Source organism: Nelumbo nucifera, chromosome 2, assembly GCF_055504915.1.
Source record: "Nelumbo nucifera cultivar China Antique chromosome 2, China Antique-T2T, whole genome shotgun sequence".
In the NCBI taxonomy this organism is placed as follows: Eukaryota; Viridiplantae; Streptophyta; class Magnoliopsida; order Proteales; family Nelumbonaceae; genus Nelumbo; species Nelumbo nucifera.
This window is the reverse complement of record NC_142650.1, coordinates 110,853,237-110,872,093: the sequence shown is the minus strand read 5'-3', so window position 1 is coordinate 110,872,093 and position 18,857 is coordinate 110,853,237. Positions and strand designations below refer to the sequence as shown.

General features: G+C 33.4%; 1 protein-coding gene across 1 annotated transcript; it reads right to left on the bottom strand.

Annotated features, from left to right (window-relative positions):
• Positions 1-4,108: 4,108 nt before the first annotated feature.
• On the bottom strand, positions 4,109-7,744 carry LOC109114259 (cuscuta receptor 1-like). The gene is given in 5 exon segments (XM_088898609.1): positions 4,109-5,400; positions 5,403-6,325; positions 6,464-6,616; positions 6,721-6,873; positions 7,241-7,744. Coding segments are annotated over 5 exon segments (2,925 nt in total). The 5' UTR covers positions 7,665-7,744; the 3' UTR covers positions 4,109-4,128.
• Positions 7,745-18,857: the final 11,113 nt, after the last annotated feature.

The following is an 18,857-nucleotide window of genomic DNA, read 5'->3' as shown; positions in this document are numbered from 1 at the left end:
AGTCTAAAAAATATGAGAATCATACAGATCCAAGAGGTTCATTGAGTTGTAAATGGTTTTGATGGTGTAACTACCTCTAGGGGGATAGATGATCAAATATGTAATTTATGTATCAAAATTGTAAACAATTATTCGATCTGTTTAGTGCTGGATAATTTCTAAGTTCGTAAACATATGAGAATCATACAGAACAAAGAGGTTTAGTGGGTTCTAAATGATTTTGATGGTGTAACTATTACGCGGAGGGATAGATATTTGCAACTATAATTTACGTTTCAAAAAGCATTCAAAAAAATTATGTTTCAATATTGCAAACAATAAACTTGTCTGCGTAATGCCAGATGGTATTCAACTTTGTAAAAAACTATCCAGTTTGTGTAATACTGGATGGTTTCCAAATTTGTAATAAAGCATCCGGTCTTCTCCATGCCGGATGGTTTATACACTTGTGAAAATCATATACTACCTTATGAAATGTTGGGCTTTAGATGATTGTGAAGGTGTAAATACTATTTTATCACCCGAGGGGTTGAAATTTACACTGCAATAAACCATCTGGTCTGTGTAATGTTGGATGGTTTCCAACTCTATAAAACACTATTTGGTTTTTGTAATGTCGGATGATTTCCGACTTTGTAAAACACTATCTGGTTTGTGTAATGTCGGATGGTTTCCAACTCTGTAAAACACTATTTGGTCTATGTGATGCCAGATGGTTTCCTACTCTATAATAAACCATCTAGTCTATGTAATGCCAAACGGTTTCCAACTCTGTAATAAACCATCTAGTCCTCCCCATGCTAGATGGTGTCTAAATCTGTTAAACACCACCTAAGTTTCTCCATAGCAGATAATCTAGGCACAATATCTGTTCTTGTTGTTGATCATATAGGTAGATATATATGTAGTTTGGGTATTAATCACATAGATAAGCATTATGAGCTTTACTAAATTGCTTGCTATTTTAGCCAATCTAGCATTACCATTCACCACCTTCCTCTAGTACACTTGTTTTGAAGATGGAGTCGATGCTTCCTAGCCATCCATAGTTTGAATCAATGGAATTGATGCTTCCCAGCCAGATGGAGTTGACGCTTCCCAATCTGAAGTCGTTTGAATGGATGGAGTCGATGATTTCCAGCCAACCGTAATTTGAATCGATTGATTTAATGCTTCCCAGCCAGATGGAGTCGATGCTTCCCAATCTGAAATTGTTTGAATGGCTAGAGTCAATGCCTTTTGTTAGCGATCATTTGAATGGAACTTGGAGATGCTTCCAACTAAATGGATGGAGTCAAATTCGAACTCGGAGAAGACGAATAGAACATGAATGCTTTTTGGATTTGGTGGATTCTATTTTTAACAAAAGGGTAATTTTATCCTAAAAACTTCATGTTTTCTCCCGCTCACTCAATTTGCTATTATTTCTAAACGTAACTACAATTGTCAATTGACCAAACTTGGTCAATTTTCTTTTGCAAAAAGTCCTTAAAATAATTATTCTATTATTAATATTTTTAAATTTTTTAAATTAAAAATCAAATTTTTGATATAAATGTGGATTTGATAGATTATTTATTCCTTTGGTTTATTCTTTTTAATTTGTAATTGGAGTTGTTGAAGATAAGTGTAAGATGGTTGTTGGGATTTTATGTAGATATTATGTAATAAAAGTTAATGTATTCCATTTAATGGCATGGAATAAAAGTTGGCTAAGTGGTTAAAGATGCATCGTTTTTAGGCATTAGGCGAGTTGGGGTCTTAGGTTTGAACTACGCTAGTAGCACATTTTTATATTGAATTTGGCTTGTTGTCAAACTGAGTGTTGATTCGCTTCCATATCACACTATATCATGCTGCACAATACACACTGATATGATAGTGTATCTTTCCAATCGTAGCGTATTCTGCGTCGGTATAACATGATACTGATACAATATGCCCCGTATTGGCATACCGTATTGATATTTTAATCCTTGCTACTAGGTAATCTTTCAAATATGTATTACACATAATTATAATTTATGGACCCTTGTATTAATTGGTGGTGAAATCTCCATATTTCTTGATCCTAAATCTTATTGATTCCACACTCAAAGCCTTTTAACTAGCAGGCAATGTCACCCATAGGTAGGTTATCTGTGGCCCAACCTGAATCAAAGCAATATTGTGATCTAGTTCAATTTTTTAAGGCATTTCGTAAGAGTACATTTGTACATTGAAAATGATAATAATTATGAATTCTAAGACATATTTGCATTCAAAATGGGGGAACGTTTGCAACCTAAATTAGATGCAAACATTGCACTCAAAATCGATCAATGTAAAACAAAAGTGATCCATGTTTGTGCACTAATCACTATCAAAACCAGTTTCTAAGAATGCAAAATCGATTAATACAAAATTAAACCAACTTTATATTTTCATGTACCACGCATATTTGCATTTGCACTTCTTACGATGACAAAGTAATCAGTCACATGGCAATGCCAAGTGGTTTCATTTATAATTTATTCTGTTTTGCTATCTTTTGTCTTTTGGTTAAGTCTACTGTATTCAAAATTTTTATTTAAGTTGTACTACTTTTAAGTTTATTTAGATTATAGATTATTCGAGTTTGATTTTTTAAATAATTTTTCTTTTTTCAAAGTATTTTGGCGTTTATAATTAATGAGATTTCAGAGGGCTTTTGCTGAGCATGCATCTCTCTAGTGATCTTTGTGTAAATATAAGTGCAAAAATAATAATTGGAAAAGTGCTTTCTTTTATGCATTTTCTCTACTAAATAGAAATGTTGTAAATGGATTTAACCTCCTAAATATTGATCCCAGAGGCGTGTAATTGGCGATGAGATTGATGAAGAAATACTTTCATCTGGTTATAGAATTCAAGAAATATAGAGGCAGCTATTTCAACAATCATTTCATATATTAAACTAAATGACATGATTTCATTTTCTTTTAATTGGTTAAAACTTACTTTTAATATTCTTTCATTTATTAAAATATTATCTGTCGAAAAAAATTGAGTCTTACATAAGGGAAAGCTTTTAATTGGTCAACAAATTGTTCAAATTAAGACTGATGTTAATGCCGATTCCCCCTTTGGCTATTGGAAGATAAATACGGATGGGAGTATTTTGAATTCTTAATTGGTCAAATCCATTTCACCGAACTGAATTATTATTTGGAGCAACGAAATAACACTTGGGGTCATGTATGTTACAGTGGTCTTCTTTCTTATTTTTTGAATCGAAGTTTTGTTGACGGGCCAATAGACTTCCAAAAGCCTTGAAATTATTTCTGTGTATTTCACACTTTGACTTATTGCATGGCTTCAACGGGCCCATTTAGATACTCTTGTTATCAAACTGGAAGCCCAAACTACTAAAACGGGTTTATCATTATATGATAGTTAGAGGTGTAAATTGGGTCGAACTGCCCGTGGCCCGGCATGGCCCGGTACAGCTTGATACAGCATAATAACTAATGCGTCATGTCAGATTCAGCACAGAGGTTCATACCGTGCTGTGTCGGAGGTTCGAAACCCATGGGCCTGCATGACATAGCACGACAGCACATTGATAGCTTTTGGCAGAAAGTTCTTTTTGTGTGTAAGGGATATTAAAGTTGCTATTCTCTAGTTTGGCTGCCTCCTTTGGGTAGTGCTCCATGAAGGTTAATTAATTTGGTAACCGATGCTGCAGCAAGGTCGGGGTTGATAGAGTTTTTTTGTCACTACAAGAACCCTACAGGATACTGATGCACAGAGATGCCCAACATTAAGTGCTCACAAGTGATTGAAATTACCTTGGTTTTTCAGAAAACACATAAAACAGAATAATAAAAAAGAATGTGAAACAATGAAGAAAATCAATAAATTTTAGGGTTGGAGGGGAATTCTAGGGAGTAGACTTAACCAATTCTTTCTTAATTGGTAATTATAAGCGATAGACACTTAAGGAATTTGAGGGTACGTACCCAGCAAATCACATTCAAAGAGAATACAATCCGAGATGTACTGACGAATTCTGAATTTTCTTTTCTTCTGAGAAATCCTGACCTCTGGTTAAGTGATCTGTAATCTATATATTTAAAAAGCTAAAATATTTATCCAAACAACACTAAGTTAAAATTTGTGGATATTGTCCGTAACAAAGTAGTAAGTAGAGGTAATACAAACATCAATTAGATAAAACCAAACTCGTCGCCAATAGGGGTTTATGTAGAAGACTACCACCAAACCCAACAACACTGTTATATAAGAAGCTATAAAGCTTACAACAAAGGTGTCCATGTCCATGTCCATGCCATCAGGAGCTGTTTGCATAGATGGTGGTGCCTTGGAACTGTTTGTGCAATTATTCTTCTTTAAGGGTTCTCCACAAAGAAGAGGGTTGCCCTCATAGCTACTTTCTCCGAATGTTGCAAATTGTCCTTTTCTCTCTGGAGTCCTTCCGGATAGGTTGTTATGAGCCACATTGAAATTCGACAAAGAGTTTAGCTCAATCATATGAGGAGGGATCATTCCCGTCAAATTGTTGTAGGAAAGGTCCAAACTCTCTATTTGTCTCAGATTTGAAAAGCTTGGTGGGATTTGCCCATTTAAATAGTTGTGCGACAGGTTCAATGCATGAATATCACTTAAATCTCCAATTTCAGGTGGGATATTGCCTACTAATTTGTTGCAAGAGAGATCAATTCCAGACATGAGCTCAAGAACAACACCCTTGTAAGTTTCGTACCGGAATTTTGTTGTGAACTCCACTTCTAGTTCCACTATGACGTCTTCAACATCCGCATCATTTTCAAATCCAAATCCAAAAAGCATACTTTTATATGAATATAACGCACCATATCCGAATCCAATAAGCTTAACTTCTGAATTTCTTCCATTTGAGTTTGATTCTCCTTTAAATGTGATGTTATTTAAGCAAGAAGGTATCGAACCTGAGAGAAAGTTGTGAGAGAAATCCATTATGCTGAGATTTTTCAACTGGCACAATTGAACTGGAATTTGACCTTCAAATTGATTCCCTTTCAAAAGAATGGCATTTAGAGATGAAAGCCCACCAATCCATTCTGGAATTACACCATTTAAGTGGTTATCCCTAATGTCCAATGTCACCAAGGAAGTGCTGTTTGAGAATGCATTCGTCATTCGTCCTTCCAACCTATTTTTCTGAAGATGCACATGTTCCAAATCTTGTGGGCTAAAGCAAGAAGGAATCGAGCCCTGTATATCGTTTTCAGAGAGATCCAAATATCTGAGGTATTGTAGTTGACAAAACTCACTTGGAATTGATCCTTCAAGATGATTATTACGCATAACAAGAGACTCAAGACTTGATAAATTTCCCAACCATCTAGGTAGTGGACCGGATATGTTGTTATGACTGATATCTAATTCAAACAATTGTTGGGAACCATGCAACAAACTACTTGGAGATTTCCGCTAAAGAAATTGTGAGCCAGGTATAACAACTTCAATCTAGTTAGGTTTGTAATTGTATGAAGTATTTTTCCATACAAATTATTGTACGATAACTTAAGAAACGCTAAGTTGGAGGATCCCATGATCAAGTGCTCTGGAATTTGACCTGATAAATTATTATTGGAAAGATCTAGAATCCGTAAAGATTTCATATTACCGATTGATGGGGGAATTTTTCCTTGAAAACAATTTTGTGATAGCTTTAAGACTTTTAAATTTGGAAAGATGACACCGATATTTGTTGGGATTGAACCAGAGAAGTTATTGTTAGAAAGGATCAAAACAGACAAATTTACACAAGGATGAGGAGGAAGAACAAGAGGGCCTGTCAAGGAGATGTTCATTAGATTTAAGCTACGTAGTTTGGTATTGTTTTCTAGCAACCAAATGGGAAATTCCCCCCTTAAATCGTTGCTAGAGAGTTGAACTACTCTCAACTCATGCTGGTAGTAGAGGAAACTCGAAAATGCACCATTTTTGAATGTGAAGCCTGATAAGGCAAGAGACTTCAATTGGAAGGATGGAACCCAGGTTGGATAGTCGTCGGCTTCAACTATTAGCCCGTTATTTTCACATTCAAATGAGTCATGTTTGGAAAGGTTAGCGAATGAATGAATTGAAAATGAACCTTGGAAGCGATTATATGAAAAAGAAAGGTATTCAAGAGAAGTGAGTCCAACAATGAATGATGTGTCAAAGCTTCCTTCAAATTGATTGTAAGAAATATCCAATGCGTGAAGGGATGTGAGGTTTCCTAAACAATGGTTGAGACTACCCACGAAATCGTTGCCACTAAGATCCAACTCCTGAAGGTTCCTTAGTTTGCACAACCCTGCATGGTGATTCAAAGCATATATATGTAAATTAAATAATGATTCTGTATATAACTAACCGTGTATTATTTAGAGAGAGCATAAGAAATGACACAAAATAGATCAATAGATTTTTGGTTTGCCAATAATTAACTTACCTTTATGTGGTAGTTGAGTGCCATTGAGTCCAATAGCTGAAGCAATTGATAAGAACTTGAGAGAAATCATTCCGCCCATGTTCTCGAGAAATTTGTTGTTGAGCGTACAATAAGATAAATCTAATAGCTCCAAGTTTCTCAAAGTATCCAACTCTATAAAGCAAAAAAATGAAAAATATTAATTTAGAAATTTGTTGTTGAATAAGACTGTACTATCTCCAAGCAATTATATATTAATGAATCTACAATTAACATACCTTCACTGGTAATTGATCCACTCATCAATGGATTTCCACCGAGATACAATTTCTTAATTACCGGTGCAAGCAGGCCAATATAATGTATAATCGTTGTGTTAAAATTGTTGTAATCTAAATGTATTTCCTCCAACTTGTTAAACCTTTTGAGACCTGAAATAAAAGCAGAAAACGTCAACGCAAACTACACGTTTATTGGTGGAGCAATGTCATAATTGAAACTATTGTAACACCAATCCAACACTTGCAACCACCTACTTCTACAAATTATTAATGAATGTTGGGAGTAATGTGTGATGGGGCCCATGGAATGCTGTTGTTGAAAGCATTCCAACTCAAGTCGAGAACCTCCAGCCTCTTTAATCTACCCAACGGTTCCAGCCCTGCAATGAGAATAAATACATCCATCCATCTCGCTCTCAACGGCTGGATATTACTTATGGGCTTGTGTTGACAGTCATGGTTTAATTGAAAGACGATTATAAAACAAATTGCAGTTTTCTTAATTAATTAGCAATACCTTCATTGTCTGCCAAACCTCGAAACCCGTTCTCAGATAAGTCAAGATGTTGAAGCTCTTGAAAGGGAAGAAACAAGCTGGCATTTAGAAGCCAAATTGGTAGATGTGCATCATCATATGATGGCCATCTGTTTCTGGTAAAATTGAGAGAGAGTTGGATGATTCTGCCAGTGGTGAGATTACATTGAACTCTCTCCCAGGAACAACAATCATCATTATCATCGTCCTCAACCCAAGATGGGAGACGGCCGGAAGAAGTATCATCATGATCAGTCCATGGAACAGAAGCCTTGAAAGCTAAAAGAGCCATCTTCTCCTGCTCCAAACATGCCATTGATTCATGATGATGATGATGAAACTGATGTAGCAGCAGCATAACAATAAGCCATGCCCGTAATGTTCTCATCCTCAAAGCCCACTCCATGATTTTGAGAAATGGATGGATTTCCCCTGTTTCAGCTTTCTAACTCCCCTCTCCTCGCTGTAATTAGAGCAAAATGAATAATAAGCGTTGTGGTCTACATATTACCACAACATACCCACAAGTTCTACATCTTATAGACTTGAACTAAAATTGGAGTCTCTTTTGTTCCTGTGATGGATAGACGTAAGTTCCACGCTTTAGCAATATATGGTCATGGTTGCAAAATGAAAAGTCGAAGTTATTTGAGATGACTTGGAACCAGGGACTCGTCAACGGTCCATATATGTATGACTTGTGACTTTATGAGTCTAGCCTTTTTAGAAAATAACCTCTTATAAAATCATTACTAAAAATATAAATGGTCATTTATTAAAACACCTTTTCTAGTTTCATGGATTTATTAAAATCTATCCTAAAATTAAAATTTTATTAAAACATCATTTATAATTTCCAAACGATTTAATCAATCTTTAATTAGATGACAGCGGAAAATAATAAATTTGACCCTAATGTTCATTTAAATAAATTTAACTAAAATGAAATAAAAATAAAATACCATTTTTACCCTTTATAAGACAGGGCAACCGCTCTATTGGTTATATTTAATTAATTTTGTTTTATGTATAAAAAAAGTGTTAAGGGTATTTTTGGAATAAAAAATCATGGGCCAAATGGCAAAACAAACACTCCTTAATAAAAAGTTGATTAAGTAAATATTTTTTTATTTAAAATATTTATTTATTTAAATACATAAATAATATGTAAAATATTTAAACTTTAAAGTATTAATTATTTATTGAATTTAATTATCCACAAAATCATAATTTATACTTATTAATTTATTATCAATTTTACTATTATGTTATAATTATTTTTCTACTTTGAAGAATTTTTTTGTAAATTTATTATATAATTTCGTTATCTTAAACATTTAAAATCCAGTTATGATAAATATTTAAATAATCTATAAAATATTTAATCTTTTTTATTATTTGAACTTTATTTATTTAAAGCTATTACATATTATTAAATATTTGAGAAACATTTAAATTGATAATCCAGGAAAACATAATTTAAATTGTTAGTACATAATTCCGTGATATACTTTGCAAAAATATAAAATTATTATTTATGTTTTTAAGAAATATTTTAAAGTTAATGTATAATTTTGTTAGAATATTTAAATAATTCTAAAATTTTTTAATCCAAACTTTCTTTAGATAGATATAGATAAAAATTAAGGGTGGGGATAAATAGGAATTAGAGATAATTTAGGTAAGAAACACTCTACTAAATTAGAGATAATTTTGGAGATAAGTAGGAATTAGAGATAATTTAGAAGATAAATAGGAATTAGAGATAATTTTGGAGAAAGTGAGGGTGGTAGTTAGGAGAAATTTCAGGAAAGAGATTATTTAGCTTATTTGGAAAGTGCATGTCATTGGTTATTTAAAAAATGACATGGAATAAAAAATAAATAAGTAATTCAGAAAAAGGACAAAATTTTTTAACCGCTTTGGTTTTTCTATTTGGCTGATTTGATTTTGGAGGCATTTGGCTAGTATATATTTACACTGTAAATTGATGTAAAACTCCATTTTGAAATATCTTTACACCGATAATCAATGTAAAAAATGCATCAGAATTATAAAGCTTACCCGTTTCTACCTCTCTCTCTAGACAATGGAGAGCACGGTTGGAAATTTACAAGCTACGAACGAGTAGGGGTGGATTCAAGCTGAGCCAAGCCAAATAGTACAAGGCTCGAGCTTGGCTCGAGACTATTCTACAAGGCTCAAGTTCGAGCTCGGTTTGAGCCAGAACCTTGAGCTCGAGCTCGATTTTGAGAAAAAATGTTTTATAAAAATAAAAATTATATAAAAAATTAATTTATATTTAAAAAATTAAGAATTATAATATTTTTATTATATATATATATATTATTTTCTATAATTTTATTATATATTTTTATATATATTCTATAATTTTTATTTTATATATTTATATATATTCGAGCCAGCTCACGAGCCTCACGAGTCAAGCTCTAGCAAGCTTGAGCTCGGCTTGTTTAATTATCGAGCCACTGAATTGGGCCCGAGCTCGGTTGAAATTGAGTCGAGCTCGAGCAGCTCGTGAAAAGCTCAGCTCGTTGCCACCCCTAGGTACAAGCTAAAGCTATCCAGACTAAATTAACATCCAGAGAAGAATGGTTGGAAATTTACACACCTTGACAACCAAACATGATTCGTGTAAACATTTAAAAGCAACCAGTTCGAATTTTCATCCATCACAAAACCGGTTCATATTTTAGTGTAAAATTGAATTTACACCTAAAATAAAATTGGTTCATATTTTCTACCAGTGAAAAATTAAATTTACACCTAAAACAAACACAGCCTTAGAGTTTTTCATGTCCTTATGTGTTTATTCTATTTTATCCTGGGAATATTTAATTATTGTTTACCTTAGTATGTCTTCTCCAAGAGGGATTGATGATAATGTATATATGAGAAGTCCAAATTCCACCCCATTTCTGCACTAATTCCAAAATTTGTAAGTCACCCCAACCATTCGGAATTTCCTACTCACTTTTTCTATCCACTCACTACCTGTCGTAAATTGGAGCCACACAACTTTATTATAAATTGAGAGATGTGTGACCGCAATTCATGATGGATAGGGAGTGAGTAGGAAATCTGGGCTCCACCCCGACTACTTGCTTGTGTTTAAACTTTAAAGTTGAAAATGAAAAATTGAAAGAGAGTAAAGAGAGGGAACAATATTTACGATGTTAATGAATCTATTAATCTAAAGTTTCATATTGAGACGAAATTGTATATAATTTTACTTTTCAGAGTACAATCTTGAATTGATTATTTGAGAACACTATGTGGCTGTCATCCCTTTAACCGGCATTGCACGATTTTTATGTCTTTGTAGTTTGTAATTGTTTGGGGAGCTTGTTTGATTGGACAACTTGACTTCACAATCAAAATCAATCGTTACATGGTCTGTATTTCTAGTCAATAAGTTACTGACGAGTGAAAAATAAGAATATGATTTTAGGGTTTGGATTTTAGGAATGCGTGTCTAGAATAGGAACACAAATGGCTCATTTTAATTTCTATTATTTGTTTGGCAGGAATGGGATTTTGATTTCTATTTTTGGAGGAAAGGGATTCCCCCACATGCAGGAACGACCATTCTAGGCCTCCCCTAAGGATTTGCGATTCCCATTCGAGTCTCTCAAGAAGTAAAGAGCTCATGGCAAGAAAACCCTCAAACCCTAATATTAATAAAATAATAAAATATTATTACATTAACAATAACAAACAAACATATTAATTCTTAAATATAATAATAAGTATAAATAAAATACTAATACAATATAATTAAAATAATTACAATACAATATAAATAAATAATTCATGAAATAATAATAAAATAAGAATATATTCATAACTAAAATAATAATAACATATCAGTAAAATAATATTACTGTAATAAAATATTAATAAACACATAATAAAGCACAAATATATGATTTATTAAATCATAATAAATTAATTTTAAAATAAAAAATAATAATAGCATGTTAATTAAAAATAAGAAAATAATAATAAAATAATAAATTAGAAATAAAACATAATACTAAATATATTATAAAAGTAATAATAATATAACAATATATTAATAAAACATTCATAAATTAATGATAAATACTAAGATATGAATTATTAAATAAAAATTAATATAATATAATTAAAAATAATAAAATACCAACATATGAATGATTCAATAATAAAAAATTAATTTTAAAATAAAAAACAAAAATAATAATGTATTATTAAACTAATACGAAAATATAATAAAATAGTAAACCATTCATTAAAAATAATAATAAAATATTATTAATGTAATAACAAAATAGTAAAATATCAATAAAATAATTATAAATTAATTATAAATACTAAGATATTTTCAATGTATGACCAGAACATGCTGTGAGGTCCGTGTGAGATGCGCTTAGTGAAGAGCAGATCTGGACTCCTTGTGATAGAGGGTATTTAAAATCCTATTGGACGATAGTGCGAATACCGCTTTGGGACTTCACTCAGTTGCTGCTAATTTAGGGACCTTTCTGCAATGTTTTAATCAATTCTTAGATTCTACATTTCTCATACATAAGGGAGAGACGGGAAGTTTTGACAGAAAATAAGAAAGAGACAGGAAGTTGAGGGAAAATTCGAACAGGTTGCAATTTGTTTGGCCGATTAAATGACTTGACTTGGAATAGTATGTTTTTTTTTCTTTATTGAATTTTTGTCCTCATACCCAAGTTTTCAAGAAAGAAAAAAAGTCATTTTGAATATAATGGGATTTGGGCCCCATGTTGGACATTGAGGTAGGTTCATTTCTTAGCACAATGAAGCATCTAATACAAAGGATATTGTAGAAAAGAAGACACTGAAGGAAAGCCCTCCTTGTGGGGGTTTGCTCCAACATTCAATTGTCATATTAGGTAACAAATTGGAATCCTTTTCGGGGGCTGCATTCCTTTAAAAGTAAAAGAGGTGAAAAACAAAATTTTGGCTCTAAATTAAAGGGACCAAGATTTTAATTGCCTTTTTGGGCTTTTATTACATTATCAAATTGGTCGGGCCTTGTCTGGAGTTTCACCTTGTGAAAAAATACAATAGTTCTGTGATCATGTGGTACTATTGGAGCCCTTACCATAACTATATGCAATAGTTGTTTTGGAAAGAAAAAAAAAAGAATGATAGTTATGGACCTCATATTTAATTCCTTTTCGTTTAGTTTAATATTGTTGTAGTTATGGGCCTCAAATCCTGAGCATGCTATCCATAACCCTACTGCCACATCATCAGGAGCTGCCATGTCATCAGATAGATCTCCTTCTACAGATGTAACTCTATCCAGATTGAGATAGAACTCAACTAACGGTAAGGATGACTAGAGATGGATGAACACCCTGAGTTGCTAGATCCTCATCTTCTCCAGCCCATGTCGAATTGTGGATTTTGGATCAAACAAAGAAGGCAAAGGTGGGAGAGGCATTCGATATTCAATCTCCGAGCCTACTACTCGGAGGGCATTGGAGAGAAGAATGACCATCCCTGAATCGCTGCCATAAGTGTCATCTTCAGAGATACTTATGACCCTCTTCCATTGGTAGACCCGGACAATATCCGCCACGCATCTCATCTGTGTGGACCCATTGTTAGTCATCCTTACCAAGAAAGGCCATTGCATGGATGTTAGTGATGCAGAGGCCGAGGACGTAGCCATGGATAAGACAGGGACTTGTGGTCGATTCCCGACTTGGGCAACTAAAGTTGTCTCCTGCCATTAGATTCTGGAATCTTTTCTTCAAAGGGTTGATTAGGAGACTGAGGTTTAATCCTCTATCATTTCATTTCTTTGGATGTGTTTGCCTGTTTGATACTTTTGGCGTTTGAGAAATCAAGCTGAAAATGCTTTAGGTTGAAACATCATTCATACTTGTATCTTTGGATGTGATTGTCATCCCTTTCTCAACCGAAAGCAAGTGGATCAGGATGGTTTGTATTTCAAATCCTATTGAACGGATGATCGTGCGGACATCCCTTGGCGACTTCACTCAGTTGTTGCCAACTCTAGGGACCTTCTTGAAAGTTAAGTTTTGATCAATTCTTAGATTCCTATATTTCTCTTCTACATGCATGTAATCGAGTAGGAGGAATTGCATTTCTCCGGCCAATGTTTGGTTTGACAGGAAATAAGAAAGGGACAAAAAGAAAGTTGAGGGAAAATTCTCAAAGAAATTTGTTTAAGAAAAAGAATAAAGGTTGCAATTTGTCCGATTAGACGACTTGACTTGGAATCACAAGTTTTTTTTTGTTTATTGAACTTTTGTCCTCATGTCCATCCACATAGAAAATTTGTTTTCCTTGACTTTGCTTCAGCGGGCCCCGTCCACCAAGTTTTCAAGAAAGAAGAAGTCATTTTGTGGAATTAATGCTTATTTAGAATCTAGAATTCTAGATAATGAATTTTGAATATAATGGGCTTTGAGCCCTATGTTGGAACAAAGAAAAAGGTAAAGGAAAGCCCATCCAACTTTTTATAACCACTGTTTGAAAGAGAGAGAAATATACCTGGGGTGAATTCCTTTTCCTTACCTTAACTGCTTATAGGGGGTGGGGATGCATTCTTTTATTAAATGGAGACCTTACCGTAAAAGCACTTAATTTTTTTTTTGAAAATATAAATGAATATTATTTAATTCCTTTTCTTTTTAGCTTAAATAGTTTAAATGAATATTATTTATGGAGTTGAGATTTAAATTGTTTAAGTAAATTTGAGTCTGAAAGAGTGATTTTGGACCAACTATCGAAAATAACACTCTCTTTGAAGCGGAGCTCACATTTACTGGTTTGCTGCCACGTGCCAATATGTCCAATATGTCTAGACTTTCTCAATATATCCAATCGATCAAAGCCCAAGAGGGTTGTTTGTATGTGGTCACCCCCTCAATGCTATGATAGTTCATTCATAACTAGAAAACGATGACAAACAATCAACCGTAGTGATAAGGATGATCCATTCGGACCAAATAATCAACCCACTGACCTAGAAAACGATGACAAAAGTGATTCCATTTTAGGTTCTTAATTGGCTTAACTTGCTCATTTAGATCGATTAGTTTTGTTTATTAAATTAAACAATTAACTTCATTTTCTTTATTCATTTAATTTATTTATTTAATTTCTTAATTTACTTAATTAATTTTATTAAAGTGGCCCATGCCCATTATATATATATATATATTTATGTATGTATGTATTTCTACCCTAACATTCCTATCTAAGGGTTAAATCTATCAACCGCTTGAACTATTTGACCTAGATGATCAAACCTCTGACCTAAAACCTTGGTGGTTTCTGTAGAAAAACAATACAAAGTTTATGAAGAACAAGAAAAACAAAGAAATTTTGAAGTTGCAGATTCACCTTTAAACAATTAATAAGAAGGGGAACTTTGATAAATAAATCAATTTCAAAAAAGATATTGAAAGAATTTGGGGTAGTAATTCATATGAAGAGAAAATTTGGAAAATAAACATTTTGACCAAAAGTAATTAAATAGATATTTTGGACATTTTCATGCCTCTTTTTGGAAGATTCTAAACTTTAGTAGACGTGATTGCAATTACCAAACTTTAGAAGAAGTTTCAGCAACAAGCAGAAAGCTTCAAGGGAAGTTTCAACAATTTACCCTTTAAATTATACAGTAATGTTCAATGGGCCTTAGGAGCCCAATTCTCTTTTTAGTTTCCCATATTGAATTGGCTGATACTAAAGATTGGACTTGGTTCAAGGGCCCGCTCCCAAGTCCCAACACCCTATAAAGAAGGCTCAATTCAGCACTCCCCTTGGAAGCAGAAATTGGGCAGGGGCCGAAAACCTAAAAAATTGTGCATTAGCGCCTATGGGGGAAGTACTTATGCCTTTTGATATACCTCTACTTATTATATTTTGGGAGAATGACGGTTCAATCCAGGTTAGAATTTTTAGGCGCAAAGTATACTTGGGGTAGTTGCTAGGTCAGAATTGATGTCAATTCACGAGCGGACATTGATGTATAAAATGGGGGTTTTTAACATTTTGAATGTTTATAAATCTACAGTAAAATTCAGAAATCTACATTTTGTCTGTCCATACTTTTTCCATTATAGTTTTATACTCCCTTGTTTTTCTTTTGTATCTTATAAAAAATTTAAGAAAAGTTATAATTTTTTCCGGTGTTGTTGAACTTTCAACATGGGAATAGGATGATGAAAACGTTGTCTTTTTCAAGGATTAAGGATGCATATGTATGACAAACGGCTTGGGTGTTTCACGGATTAAGGATGCATACGAACGACAAACAGCAGGCACTTTTATAAGTAATGATGACAAAAATATTGATACTTTATTTTTGGTTATCTTCTTGGCTAATTTCTGTTCATTAAATGTAATTTTCTGTTATTTATAGCTTAAATTAAAATTTTATTTTATTACTTACAGTTTCAAATATAAATTAAATAATTTTTAAAATGAAACTTGAAAAGCTACTTTAGACTATAAAATTTGAAAGGTCACTTTTGATGTTAAAAAATTGACTAGTTAAAAAATAAATTTTATTCATTTTAAAGCAAAATACTTAAAAGGATTTTATCAAATTAGAGTCATTACATTAACAATAATTAATTTGACTTATTGTATGGCTTCAATGGGCCCATTTACATACTCTTGTTATCAAACTGGAAGCCCAAACTACTAAAACGGGTTTATGGTTGCATGATAGTTACAGGTGTAAATCGGGTCGGGTGGCTCGTGGCCCGGTATAGCCCGGCATTGCTTGATATGGCACAATGACTAATGCGCCGTGTCAGATTCGGCATAGAGGTTCGTGCAGTACTGGGTCGGGGGTTCGAAACCCTTGGGCCGGCATGACATAGCACGACAACACGTTGATAGATTTCTCCGGCTGCAATTTGTCCGATTAGACGACTTGACTTAGAATCACATGTTTTTTTTTATTTATTGAACTTTTGTCCTCATGCCCATCCACATAGAAAATTTGTTTTCCTTGACTTTGCTTCAGCGGGCCCCGTCCACCAAGTTTTCAAGAAAGAAAAAGTCATTATGTGGAATTAATGCTTATTTAGAATCTAGAATTCTAGATAATGAATTTTGAATATAATGGGCTTTGAGCCCTATGTTGGAACAAAGAAAAAGGTAAAGGAAAGCCCATCCAACTTTTTATAACCACTGTTTGAAAGAGAGAGAAATATACCTGGGGTGAATTCCTTTTCCTTACCTTAACTGCTTATAGGGGGTGGGAATGCATTCTTTTATTAAATGGAGACCTTACCGTGTAAGCAATAATTTTTTGAAAAAAAAATGATAGTCAAAATATTTGACAAATCCGTTGACTGGATTGTTTGATCTTGTGGCTTGACTAATTAGAAACTTAAATGAACTGAGATAGGTTAATTCGTCCTTGACCACAATTTAAGCTCGTCCCTTGATAGAGCTTGAATGGGCTGATATTGGCGTAAAAGCACTTTTTTTTTTGAAAATATATAATGAATATTATTTAATTCCTTTTCTTTTTAGCTTAATATTGTTGTAGTTATGGGCCTTAGATTGTGAGCACGCTGTCCACATTGAGCCTCAGTGGGTTTAAAATGAAAAATCTTAGTCAAATAGGTTGAATCCCAGAATGGATTGGAATAGACCGAATCTCCTGCCCAAAAGAATTCTGTGCATCGTTACCCACATAACATCGTAGCCACGCATGGAGAAAATTTCATCCTCTTACACAATATTATGTATGGGAAGATGTTTTCAATATACAGGATAATGTGATGTGGATAGATATGGGTAGAATTCTTGTGTGCAAGGGATCAGGAGTAAAGAATGTTCCTGAAGATGTTTTATGAATCCTTTTTTTTCTAATGGATCATTCTTGAGGTCAATCTAAATTCAATACAAACCCTATAATTTATCATAGGGCCACAAATCAGGTTGACCCGAATTAGCATTTTATATTATTTTGGATCAGATCCTTTATAAATTTGGACAAAAACCTAACCCGAACCCGTCCAAGTTGCACCCTTACTAACCCTCCACAACTATCCATTGGTTGACAACTGGACACTCAATTAATCAACAAAAGCTTCCCATCCCCAAAAGCCAGGCATTTGACGGAATGTGTTTAGTCATGGTTGTATTATTTAACTCGTTGTACACGGTTGGATGATACAGAATTATATGATTTATGGACCTACATGTGAATACAGAACAGTTTTCTTCTTATTTTCTTTCGAGCTATGTTACTTTTGTCAAGTCTCAACAGCTCCACTAGTTTTAAATCTTATGGAGTTGTGATTTAATTAGTTTTAGTAAATTTGAGTCTGAAGGAGTGATTTTGGACCAACTATCGAAAATAACACTTTCTTTTAAACGGAGCTCACATTTTCTGGTTTGCTGCCCCGAAAGGCAGGTTATTTCCATGTCCATTATAACTATAGAAATTAATTAAAAGACACTTTAACTTTATTAAAGTGGCCCATGCCCATTATATATATATATATATATATGTATATATTTCTACCCTAGCATTCTTATCTAAGGGTTAAATCTATCAACCACTTGAACTATTTGACCTAGATGATCAAACCTCTGACCTAAAACCTTGGTGGTTTCTGTAGAAAAAACAATACAAAGTTTATGAAGAACAAGAAAAATAAAGAAATTTTGAAGTTGCAGATTCACCTTTAAACAATTAATAAGAAGGAAAACTTTGATAAATAAATCAATTTCAAAAAAGATATTGAAAGAATTTTGGAGTAGCAATTCATATGAAGAGAAAATTTGTAAAATAAACATTTTGGCCAAAAGTAATTAAATAGGTACCTTGACATTTTCATGCCTCTTTTTGGAAGATTCTAAACTTTAGTAGACGTGATTGCAATTACCAAACTTTAGGAGGAGACTGACGTTTAATCCTCTATCACTTCATTTCTTTGGATGTGTTTGCCTGTTTGATACTTTTGGCGTTTGAATTGAAGATTGAAATGCTTTAGGTTGAAACATCAATCGTACATGCTAAATTGAACCTTGATCTTGTTGTGATTGTCATCCCTTTGGGACGATAGTGCTAAATTGGCCTATGTGAGATGCGCTTAGTGAAGAGCAGATCTGGACTCTTTGGGATAGAGGGTATTTAAAATCCTATTGGACGATAGTGCAAATATCGCTTTGGGACTTCACTCAGTTGAGGGAAAATTCAAACAGGTTGCAATTTGTTTGGCCGATTAGACGACTTGACTTGGAATAGTATGTTTTTTTTTCTTTATTGAATTTTTGTCCTCATACCCATAACCCACCCACGTAGAAAATTTAGCTTCCTTGACTTCGGTTCAGTGGCCCCGTGCACCAAGTTTTCAAGAAAAAAAAATCATTTTGAATATAATGGGATTTGGGTCCCATGTTGGACATTGAGGTAGATTCATTTCTTAGCACAATGAAGCATCTAATACAAAGGATATTGGAGAAAAGAAGACACTAAAGGAAATCCATTATTGCTCCGTGTAGGGGTTTGCTTCAACGTTCAATTGTCATATTAGGTACCTAATTGGAA